Below are 12,711 nucleotides of genomic sequence, written 5' to 3'. Positions count from 1 at the left end.
GCCCGTTTCGTTCTCGTTCCCGCGCCGCCGAGACTAACGCATCGATCGAGGCGAGCCGCGTACCCAAACGACTTTGTCAGCTTCTTCGTTCCGACGGGCTTGTCGCTGAACTGTAGCTCGTAGAAGACCCGCTGCAGCGCGAAGGCGACGCTCTTCATCGTGTCGTCATTCTCCGTCGGCATCAGGTACACGGCCTGCAAGATGCACTCACAGTTATACTACTCGCCGCTGCTACACACACGCTCACCGATCTCCTTTGAAGAAAAAAAGTTTAACAATCTTTTCCCCTCCGCCTTTCACGAGTTCAAAGGTCAACCGAGACAATTAGTATTCGCATGCCAGTGAGAAGACGATGTTATCTGCCTCCGATAAAAGTGATCAAATGGTCACTGCTGACGACTTCTTTCTCAAACGGGAAATCCATACAAAATTACGGAAACTCGAATTACGCAGACGTTTGAAGGCCGGACATATTTTCAAACGCACAGTTGCAAAGGCAGTAAACATAAGATTCACTGCGTCGTGCATAAGGGATGGCCACCTTTCTGAGTTTGTTTGTGAAGAAAAGCGTCTGCAGTAGGGAGTTCATGTAGCAGGTGGCACCCTGGTTCTTCAGCCCCACGTAACCGGTGTGCTTCTTGGAGTCCCAGCTACAAGGGCAAAGCTCAGGGTTACACAAAACCTCGCGCAGCAATGGACATGAACACAATCCAAGATCAAGTCTGAGATCACAAGTGTCACCAAAATCTTACAGAATACGCAGAACAATTTTTTTTTAATTTTGCAATTTCATTACGAATACTGCTGAAAAATTATGCAAGTATAATGAAATAAATTAATCTACCTACAGCAAAAGTTAATAAGTACATAAAGTGAGAAAAAACAAGTGCAAAAACATCCTCCATAACATAAATAGTTACCACAACACAAGTATAAAACGTCACGACTTATAATGTGTCATAAAAAAGTCATGACACTTTAGATTTATGATGGTGACAATTGTTTATGAATTTCCCTGACAACGGTCACCAGGTTACACCATTTTTTAAGGAAAATTTTGCGGACGATATTTGAAGGTTGTGTGGGTGAGGCCGTCCATTGTCGAGAGGTCTTACCTTACGCCATGCGGTGCATCAGCCGACACAGACACCTCCAACGTGATCGTGTCATCTTTCACGTAACCTTTATCCGTGTCCAACACATCCTGCGTAAGCCACAACTCACTTAACATTTTGCCCAACTCTCCAACCAGCTCACTCGCGTACAAGTAATTACTGTGTAAATATTGCCGCTCTCGCTAATTTAATTCGATCACAGTGCGCTAGGTGCATCATTGATCACAGTGCGGCATGTTGTTTTTGCTGCGTAGAGTAATAGAGTTGCCCTATACTTGTAACAAATAACTTTAGTTACTTACACTCCATGGAACAAAATGGCTGAAGCCCCAGTCGTTCTCTTTACTATAGAAGAGATGTTGAATTTCTGAAGAAAACACAATGCATTCAAGGTAGTAACGGCCTAATGTCTACTATCATAATAGGCATCACACATAGGAGCTATGTGTCAACTATTTGCATGCATTTGCACACATATGTCAAACTCGTTATTAGAATTACAATCATTGGCAAGGCATTCTCAGCTCAAGTACCAATTCAACTAATAGCCATGTAGATGGCGAACCTCACAAATAAAACTTCCAGTTAGCAACGCAAACGTTCTGAGCCGTGCATCCTTGTTGCAATGCAATAAATACTGCATACACTATACAGTGTACTTCGGTGGTGTACAGCGCCTCTGTGCATGTTTTTGCTTCAGGTCTTGGTCGTGCAACGCGTCTGCAGAGCTGCGGTTGATAAACAATGCAGACACAGAGAAAACGTTCCAAAGAAGTGAGTTTGCCTAATTCATTGATATCCAAAGAATGGCATTTCCTCTGCTCTAACATGTCTAACATATGTACCGATTATTCCCTCCTGCATCATACTGAGTTACGCATTCATTTATCCAATATCTAGTAATCTATTACGTTCCCTTGGAAACACACGCTGTGTCACAAATTTAGCAGCAATTCGTCAGGTGAAGCGAGGTTGAAAGCGTATTCTACGAAGCAGACACACAAAAGCACTGCCCAACGACAAAACTCACGTCGACTCAGACTCCGCGTTGCACTGCAAGAAAAATCCCAGGCTCTTCGTAACCTGCCGCTCCTGGTTCTGCGACGTTCTCAGCATGCACATAATCTTCCTGCCAAAGACAAGAAACGGTTTGGAGGTTTTTCGTTGGTGCGAATTCCGCCCACGCAATCAGCGGCGCAAGTTTGACATGCTTCTGACGCGGACTCGAGAGCAATCGCGCAGCGAGTTACGACACGCACCAGCGGGAAATAGAGATGCGCATCGCACCAGAGCCGGCAAGCCGTACACATCGCACAAATGTCCCATAGATCCACCGAGGAAGATGAATTGATATCAATTCGTGCAAACATCAATTCATCACGGTTTCGTCACGTGCACGCTGGTGCTCAAATTTTAAAATTAGGTGTGCCACCATCAAGATTTGTGCGTACACCATGATAGCAAAAGAGCATTTCATCACTAGGTTTACGTATTGCCCACTCACCTACCAATAATACATCGTTTAGGTAATATTACTGCACAGCTACAATTTGTAAGGACCACCAGTGATGTACCCATGACGTAGTAGCATCAATTGGTCGAACAGCCATGTTATCGGGCACACCCGCGCACGCAGTAATTTTGAACAGTCTTCCTATCCAGGGTCTCCAACGCGGAAATCCAAATGCGGAATGTTCCCGCGGTGATCAGTAACTAGTGGCGTATTCAGAATTTGATAGAAGGGGGGGGCGAAATGTACCTTGGCTGCCGCAGGCAGGCCCGCGTGCCGTAGGCATGCCAGTGCTAGGGGGGTCTGAAGGCATGCCCCCCAAAAAATTTTGAAATATTTAAGCCATTTTCCTGCAATCTGAGGCATACTGTGGGCCATATTCTCATGTCTGATAACACTATCTCAACCCTACAACCCTTGTCTGATTAGCAGACAAACTACACAATACCTTGCAGACAGCGCCTGTCTGACTAGGCTGTTCCATTTACTGTAGACATGCCAGATACAAAATGCCTGAAAAAAAACAATGTGTCCAAGCGAACAATCCGAACAATCAGTGCAAATTTTGTACAGTGCAACTGAAATGAGGAATATAACCTTGCCGCTGCAGAATGCAGAAATTAAGCCTAGAAATCGTAATGATTCCGCAGAATGAGGAATGGTTGGAGACCCTGCCTATCCTTTCACGGCGGAACACAGCTTTTGGCGGCCACGCCTCTGCTGCAGCATCCCCCCATGAACGCAATACCGGCAGTGGAAAAAATACACGGGGACTCGGGGCGATTTAGCCCCCCCGAAATGCCAAAAAGAGCCCCGGAAATGCCAAAAAAAGCCCCCGTAAATTTGCATAGTTCAATGCAAACCAAATTTTAGAGTGCTATATTCATGCACGCGAGCTTGAAAAGTAGCCCCCAAAAAATATATTTTATTTTTTTCCCTGAATACCGGTGCAGAATTTACTGAAGACCACCTTCCTCCCCAACATCCGTGAAGCCCTACCACAGACACACACGTCAAATCACAGGGGGGGGGGCATCACCAAGAGGAAGAACAACTCACCACGGCAGGTTTCTGACGAACGTCGGCGGGCTGAGCACGGTGTCCTTGAGTCGACTGATGCTCTGCACGGTGAAGCTAAACGTGGCTTCAGATCGCGCCTCATCTGCAACGATCATCCAGGGTTCAACATTAACTTTTTATTTCACTAGACCATCGGGTTAGTAACTGAGGAAAACCACTAGCCCTTACCTAATTTTCACTAGCCCAGACCCAGACCATTGTTATGAAAAACTTTATTTAGATAAGAGTGTGTCATCGTATGAATTCATAGATGCTGTTTCCCGCGCTTTAAATCGCGCGTGGGCCGAGTTCACGTGCAGCATTCGTATTCCACCACGGGCATACACGAGCGCACGGTTTATCGATCGTCTACTGCGGCTGGCAGCAAGCCACGTTATTGTTTTTGCCGAAGGGTAGACTGGTAATGTGGTATCCGGCCTCATGCTCCGCTAGACAATGTACACGCTCTGCGACAAACAATGTGGCCGTGAACCAGTCTAGCCAGAGGTGACCTTTTAGTGCAATATATATGACCAATTCTAACACGACCAGTCGGGCTACTAGCACTCTGGTTGTATGCGACCGGACCAAGCATTTACCCTACTAGGTCGGTCGGACGTGGGTTAGTGTCGAACCCTGTCATCACACGCGCTCTCAATCCCTACCCACCGCCCGCTGGAAAACTATCGTGACGACGACGCGGTCCCATCGAGTGTCAAACGATGGCGTTTCCCGGTCGTACGCGAAAGTTGCCAGTTCAGTACGCCCGCATATTTAATGTAAAACTTGTCATTATCATTTCTCCATTCTCATTATGGATCATACTTATGGAGACTCATGCTAGGACATTTAAAAATCTAGCAGGACTGAAAACAAGATTTTCGTATGTATAATATTCGAGTAAACTTTACTGATTATATAAGTATATCAGTTACGCTGCGGGCCATAATAAAATAATCAAACATGGCATGCCAGAGACTGCCGCATACCACTGTACAGGGATGAACCCGTGTCCAATAGTGGTTGTTAGTGGGACAAAGACAGCTCGCCCCCCTCCCAGTGGGATAAGCTTTCATTGTTTTTTTGTTTTTTGTTTTTTGTTCTGGGAGTTCACAATTTTTTAATGGTGCACGATGGGTGCATCAATAGGTCATCAGGGCAAAATATAACCGAATTGGTTGACGAATGGGGCAGGGTTAGGCACACTGGGAGCATGTACACAATGCACAGCTATGAGCCTGCATGTACATATTATATATAGTTCTAGTTGCAGCTGCAAGACATTGAGAATCAGAATAATCTGGATTTTTATACTATCAAGCCCAGACAGGGAGTTTCGCTGGAAAATGCTGCCGACTGCTAAAACTCTTTCTCTGCGACATTAATTTCATGTAACTCCAGCTTGTTTTAAAATTCATAACAAGCCATTATACAGCCAAGGGACAGACTTTTCATAACTACTGAGTGGGGCAATTTAGTGCATTTCTTGAAACTTATTATGTTTACAGCAGAGGCATAACTGAACGGAATTGTCAAAATGATAATGATTTTAACAAATGTTCATAAATAATTCCCCCCAAATTCTTTTCTCCTACTCCTCCACTGCTAAAAAAATACTTGAGAATATGATTATGCTTTAAACGCATACTAGGCCCATTGATTATGCAATGTTGACGAATGCTAGAGTGACTGGCACCTTGTGTAGTTAATAAGTACATAACCTTACATCCAAACGCGTATTAGTTTGTCCAATATCACTGCTGGTTACTAAGAAATGTCTAGTTGAAATCCGCAGTCCAAGAAATCAGTTGTTTACAGTTTCAAACCGCTGCCAGCGAAGCGGGTGTGATACAGATTTATAGTGCACCGGACATTTTCGCACGCATGCTCGGCCGTACGCAATGCTATCATCAGTGATTTCGTAAACACGAACGCTCGTGATAAGGAACTTTTTGTCAGGGCTGTCCATGTGCATCCGTGATTAGTATACATGTGTGTTTTACTCCATTTCCATGCTTAGTCCATGGCCGTGGTTACACTGCTGACACCTCCATTTCATCTAGCGTCCAAAACATACGGGCCACACAAATGTTTACGTCATCGCTTGACTCCTGGATGACATTTACGGCACGTAAATGAATATCAACAACCTATTTCAAGTCTTGCTTGTAATGTAACCAGCAGTGATATTGGACAAACTAATACGCGTTTGGCTATAAGGTTATGTATTTATTAACTACACAAGGTGCCAGTTACTCTAGCATTCATCAACATTGCATAATCAATGGGCCTAGTGTGCCTTTAACCTGCATTACAATAGATCACTTAGTATAAAACACATAATGATTCATGATTGTTTCTTTCTAGAATCACTAGGAAGCGGCCAGAATGGCCGTAAAGGCTTCTTACCTTCCTCCATCGGTTCGTCGCAATTTTTACTGACAGCATTCACCTCTCTACCATTGACGACGGCATTCACCTGATTCTCATATGCCACTTCATCGCTTTCAATCATCTTGACATCCTTTGCTTTGATAGTCGCATCATCGGCTGTAACAACACGTGTCATCGTCAATTCAAGTCAAGCGGCATCCCAAATAACTCATGCATAATAAATGAGATCACTACGCTTCGCCGTTCGAGCAGAATGTCAACTAACGTGCATGTATGATTATTCATTGAATAAAAAACCTTGAAACTATGACAGTCCTACAGGGGTAAAAATTTACTTTTGAACAAGGGAGTCCAATGGACTCCCTACCTTAAAAAAAAGGGAGTCTGCAGCAAAATGAGGGAGTCCGCAGTCTGAGGTTCAAAATTAAAGATATTAACAATAACGCATACATGTGCTTATTTTTAAGATTCATGTAGTTGCACGTCTGCCAAATTTTCTTCGGACATTAGCTGAAAAAATACAGTAATTCCGCGGGACCATGCTCCGGAACGAACTAGTTAGTATGGCAGAATTTTCAGGGAGTCACACGGACCCCTGCATATGTCAAATCAGAGAGTCCGACAGTAAATCAGGGCGTATTTGACTCCGGACTCCCGTTAATTTCGCACCCTGGTCCTATATATGTGTAAGCCTGTAACTAACAACCTAAATGAATGGCGTAGACAGAATTCTCATTACAGTTGCAAATTTACAGTTATCTAATCATTAGATATTGCCGCATCTTATAAATAACAAAGCTATAGAATGTTATCACACACATTCGTTTCGCGAACTTGGGTTGATTCTACTATTAAAATGGTGTGTACAAAACTGAGTTTGTATGAATCAAATTTAAAACACAAAATTACAATGATAGTGTTCACTGTTGTAATCATGACATGTTACAAATATAGCCGTAATTGTTCCACTTTACAAAATGCCAAAGCTTTGAAAACAATTATACTGGAAAGGTTTCAATAAGTTAATAACACACTTCACTATTGACTTTGATGAACAGGTGTTTACGCAAACGGCACTCAAATATATTGCAAATGCAATACTCTAGATTACAGGTAATACATATGAAAATAATCATAGGCAACTACTTTACACTAATCCAAAGAAATCATGCACGAACAGATATTCAGCATGATTTAAAACGTGCAATGATTTTTGATTCCTTTCAAATTCACTCGCACAACCCTTTATACTCCATCTTATCCCGATTACATACTGGTAATCCCCTTCCAACTACCATATTCACTGTATATATGCAGTCCGGACAAGATATCAGATTACCGAACATATTACAGACTGAAATCTATATCCCCACTCTTACATAATACACTGCACAATTAGCTGATGCTGTCAGTTATCTAACTAAACCAACCATTATTAATTATCATATTCCGCAAAACACTGTTTGTCTGGTTTGCAGTTTTTCCGTGTATAATAGTTTTCCATATGTTTCTCAATATGTTACTCTTCTCAACATGAGACTGAGTTATCATACAGTTGGATGAATGATGATAATAACAAACCATATGATTTACTTTTTTTGGATTTGTTACCATTTATTTCTAGCAATACAGTTGATTACAATAACAAGAAACGAAATTCAGAAGTTTTGCACTGGCCCAGAGGGCTGGTAACACAAACAGCCATTTCTTACCAGCCCTCACCATCATTTACCAGCCCTCATAAATTTTGTTTGTAAAATCAATGGCATGTTTCACGCTTGCATTTTCGATTTCAAATTTGTAAATGTTGATAAATTATGGCATGATATCCTTCAGGTAAAACAGTAATGTAAGCTATTTACTCATTAATGCTAAATAAAAATGTAGGTACTCGCTAACACGGGCGCTAACACGGGCCGGTGTTTTGCCAATGGGACCGGCCTTCCAAATAATTTGCCAGCATATGCCGGTGGGCCGGTGCAAATTTTGTGCCCTGCAGTAACCTGTTAAGCATTCCAATTAGATGACTCCTTAGTAGAATGGTTAGATTTATATTACCAGGAGTCTATTACCCTATTCCAAATAGATTAAGTTTCACCGGAAAAATGTCAACATTAAAACTACGTTACTACCATAGAAGATGACGTACCTGAGAACAATTAAAAGTTTAAAACACAAATAAATCTTTCTTTTCTTTAAATGTGCAGCACACATTTCTCTTCCTTTTCCTTTTTGCAACAAGCATGATCAACCCATCATGTGATTATGGAAAGGTTGAAGTAAAGTCAGCAAGTGTCAAGACAATAGATAAATCTTGAAGTAAATGGTGATCTGATGTGGCAGTATTAAATGCAGCTCTGAATGTATATATTCAGTTTGTGAACCTTTAAGAATAAACATCGCTAATCAAGCATTTCTATACGATATGAAATCGGTTGATGAGCAATCAGATTACGTCAAACTTGTTTACTATGACTGTGTGCTTACTCATGCAAATCTATAACACTTTCATTTTAATTGCAATCATCTTAAGATCAAAAGGAATTCCATTTAACTGCCTGTTGAACACGTTAAACTTAAAGCCTGCACTGCACATACGGCTCTTGTTAGTGAATTCTAATCCTTGATTTAAATGTATGGTAGCTGTCTGTTGAAAAGGATGAAACGGCTATACACCAGGGTTCTCCAAGCATTCTCATTATAGCATGGCAGGGCTGCCTTTACGGTTCTAGTTTTAGCATTTTTTAGCTAATTTTAGCATGGCGGCTATGATATTTAGAGTGGCGGGTGCATTTTAGGATGGCGGGGCTCGACGATAGCCTGGCGGGCCGCCAGGCTATAAGTGCTCTTGGAGAACCCTGTACACGATAACCTTTTCTATTAAATTGGCTTGTGATTGTATACATGCAAATCATGTAGGAATTATGCACGCCGTGACGCCAATTGATGACAAATCTTTACACTTAACAACAGCTATTTTGTATGAACAACTATGACCATGGTCTTAGACACCAGAGTAATGTTTGCATAAACCTAATATTTTGTTTTGCCTCATGAATCTTAATATAAAGGGGCCAAGACTTGCATGCACATGTATTCCCTGCTTATATTCCAGTTCTGACGTTTGATGTTTCATATTTAGCTACACATGATTAAACATCCCATCGGTCTGTATCAAATATTACAGACATGTATTTTCTTTAATGGTGAGGTGGAAATCTCATTTTATCCTTACATCAACTCTATATAAAGTGAAATCAGACAGTAGACTTGTGTATTTCTGTTTTCCAATGGACATTGTTGTTTGTTATTTTCAATTTTCTTTAGAGATCATGAAGAGATTGTAAACATGTTTGCACATTCACTCTAGTCCAAGTTGTGTGTACATCATCGAGAAAACGAGGTGAAGCAAAAAAACAAAAGTTGGCACAAAATCTGAATATAATGAAGCAATCGTGCCTGCATGTAACCATGTTCCACAATCTGCAGACTAGAGACTTCCTTAATCATGCATAGCTTATAGTACTGCACGGCATCCTTCTGTTGCACACATTTGCCACACAACACCGAATCTTGAATTGCAAATAACATATTCACTCAAGAATATCCATCGATACACAGGCCCTCGGAGGCTCAAGTTTCAAGAAGAGTATAACTATAAGAGCGACGCGGCGAGCGAGGGCAAGCGAATAGAGAGCGAGCCCTCCAAGGGCCTGTGATCGAGACAACAACACTACGCAAGTAAACAATCTACGCTCACGTGTACAACTAATACTATCGCCGGTTTTCTTCTATTGACTATCAGATGATCGCCGGTTTTCTTCTATCAGATAATGAACATAAGTTAATACTAATGCAGAGAGGGTCTATGTCCCCCGGGGTACTGCCGGAACGTACCCTGGGTACGGTCCGGTATACCGGAACGTACGGTACCCTGGTACTATCTAATATGCCGGACCGTACCTCTCCTACACCACTAACGAGTCTAGGGAGTCGCCTACTCCCTAACCCTAACTCTAACCTTAACCCTAATCCTAACTCTAACCATATCAAATAGTGACCAGGGTACGTTCCGGTATACCGGACCGTACCCAGGGTACGTTCCGGCAGTACCCTGGGGGACATAGGCTATGAGCGGCAGTAACCTGGGGGACATAGACCCTATGAGCGGCAGTAACCTGGGGGACATAGACCCTATGAGTATGAGCGGCAGTATGCGTTTCGTTTTTTCAACCGATCTCGCATAGTCATAAACTTGACTTGATTTGATGATGATAACGTGAATTCGCTGACATAAACGATTCGATAATAATTTCGACGAAATTCGATTGAACTCGGCAATTAGAAGCGGTAGATGTTGGTACAGCTCTCCCTACCTAATGATAGAGCGAAAGCATAGGCACTGCCCTCACTGTTTAGTCCGTTAGCTATGCTAGTAATATTGGTACTGCGACCGACATCGTGAATTCATCAATTATTATGAAGCCAGTCGCTTTTTGCAGCCTAAGTCGATTGTCCTAATCATGGGGAGCTTAGATTACAAAAATCGATTTCCATCCAAGATTGCAATATTCCAGTCCCAGATCATGGGTAGGTTTAGATTACAAAAACATTTTTCGTCCCAAGATTGCAAATATTCCAGGTTCATGAATTATAGGGTCCCGACATCCCAGCATAGGGCCCTGAACACAAACTAAGGCGTACTGCCAGGCCTTGATCGAGCTGCTGCGTAGGCCTAATATTTCTATCCAAAACATTATCTCTGACGGCTCTACTCCGGTATCCAAACCGAGCCGTCATAACTGCAGGTCTACCGCCTGTATTTGGATTTTGTAAAATATGATGTTGCAGGTAATGCCGGGGCCATTGGCGTGTATAGATGAGGCCACGCTTATCTGTTCATCCGCACGCCACGCACCGCGCGAGATAATACTAATATATAGTATATAGCGGCACCAATAAATAGCCGACCAGCAGCATCAAAGACACCGCCTCATACCCGGATGGGGTACCATCCCGACTGCGTAGCTCCGCTTTCTCGCGTTCCTCTAGGGACACCACCCTCTTACAAACACTACGGCCAATTTTAATTGTCATAGAGCCGCTCATTTGCGCTGTTTCTGCTCGTGTTCGGCCGATCTCTACTGCGTAAATTCAGTATAATTAATCTAAAGATCTAAGTGTGGCTTCTTATCATTGCGGATTTCGACGTAGTGGCCTATATATATCAATAATATATTATATACTATAGAGAGAAGAGAACGAGAGAGAGATTGCCGACCGAAATAGCGGTATAAGCTAAGTGAGAGCAGGCATTGAACCCGCATTCTTTTCACGCCAATTGAGCGGCCTTGACTTGCAGTGATGATTCGGTCCATCATTACTGTATATAAAACACATTCAGTGTTATTATATAGGTCTATGATGTTGTACTATAATATCAGGAGTAAATAATATACAGATATACACCTATCCATTATCTTACTCCTGATAATATGGTATTCTATCAGAATGTGATGTGACCTGGGAACTTGATCAGTCTCAATCATACATTACTTACGATAGTAATTTTGTAGTAGAATATGTGCTCTTTGATATATAATAGATAAATTCTTTATCATATTTTAAATTTGCTCCGCTTCATTTACTTAAGAAAATCTGTAAAAAAAATAACGCGAAAATACTGAGCAGGCCGCTTTGATCACTTGTTCGGTTTACTAGTCAGCTTTTCATCACAACATACAGCACGTTATTCCCACAACTGCAACCTGGTGTACGCCATTTTTTGTTTTTCATTCGCAGCCCGGTAATTTTGATGTACGTTTTACTGGAATTTTCTGGCGAACTTATTCAGCCAGCTTCAGAGGTTGAACGAGCGGGTCTTAGCCGTTCTAAAATGGTCCCCTGTTTCGGGCGTTAAAATTCTGAGCACATTGAGGCTTATCGGGCGAGCCAAGCACGTCAAGGTGACCGCTGTCTCCAGTGATCTATCGCCGGAATCATTTCGACTTCAGCGTTAAAGAACGAGCGGTCACTCGTTACAACAGTCACTCTAAAAAGTATGAGCAATGAATCACTGTGAGTGGAAGAACGATCCCCGACAGTAACCAGAAGAAATTGGACACCAGGGGTGTGCTATGGCGCTATGATTCGACCTAACTATGGAAAACGATCGATATGAAAAACAAGCAAGCTGTTCTTTTGTCTTCAATTACGTAGTATTACTAATTATTACTATTAGTAATATACTGTAGTAGTTCATCCTCATAGCCTATAGTCCCCCAGCAAAACGGTTACTGCCGGAACGTACCCTCGGGTACCGGTCCGTAATACCGGAACGTACCCTGCGTCACTATTTGATAGGAGTTAGATTATAGGATTACGGGTTAGGTTTCAGAGTTAGGGTTAGGGATAGTGCCGACTTCCCGTAGACTCCCGGTTAGTGGTAGGAGAGGTACGCGCGCTCGGCATATTAGATAGTCCAAGGGTTACCGGTACGTTGCGTGCTTATTACCGGACCGGTTACCCGGTAGAGCTTCCGCAGTACCCGGAGGACATAGACTCTCTGGATTAGTATTAACCTTATGTTCATTATCTAGATGAAGAAAAACGTTGCGATCCTCTACTATGGGC

At 42.4% G+C, this 12,711-nt stretch overlaps 1 protein-coding gene across 1 annotated transcript in view; it reads right to left on the bottom strand.

The window, feature by feature from the left end:
• Positions 1-12,711, bottom strand: part of LOC106821074 (ubiquitin carboxyl-terminal hydrolase 7-like) — a 55,186-nt gene that overhangs the window by 33,330 nt on the left and 9,145 nt on the right. Inside the window, exons 2-4 of the mRNA XM_014825718.1 lie at positions 6,094-6,234; positions 3,685-3,787; positions 2,146-2,244 (exon numbers count right to left, since the gene is read on the bottom strand). Coding sequence (XP_014681204.1) covers positions 2,146-2,244; positions 3,685-3,787; positions 6,094-6,234 — 343 coding nt within the window. The remainder of the gene's footprint in view (positions 1-2,145; positions 2,245-3,684; positions 3,788-6,093; positions 6,235-12,711) is intronic.

The sequence above is a fragment of the Priapulus caudatus genome, unplaced genomic scaffold (assembly GCF_000485595.1).
Source record: "Priapulus caudatus unplaced genomic scaffold, Priapulus_caudatus-5.0.1 Scaffold58, whole genome shotgun sequence".
Taxonomy (NCBI): Eukaryota; Metazoa; Priapulida; class Priapulimorpha; order Priapulimorphida; family Priapulidae; genus Priapulus; species Priapulus caudatus.
The sequence above is the reverse complement of the archived record's forward strand: the minus strand, read 5'-3'. Positions and strand labels throughout refer to the sequence as shown.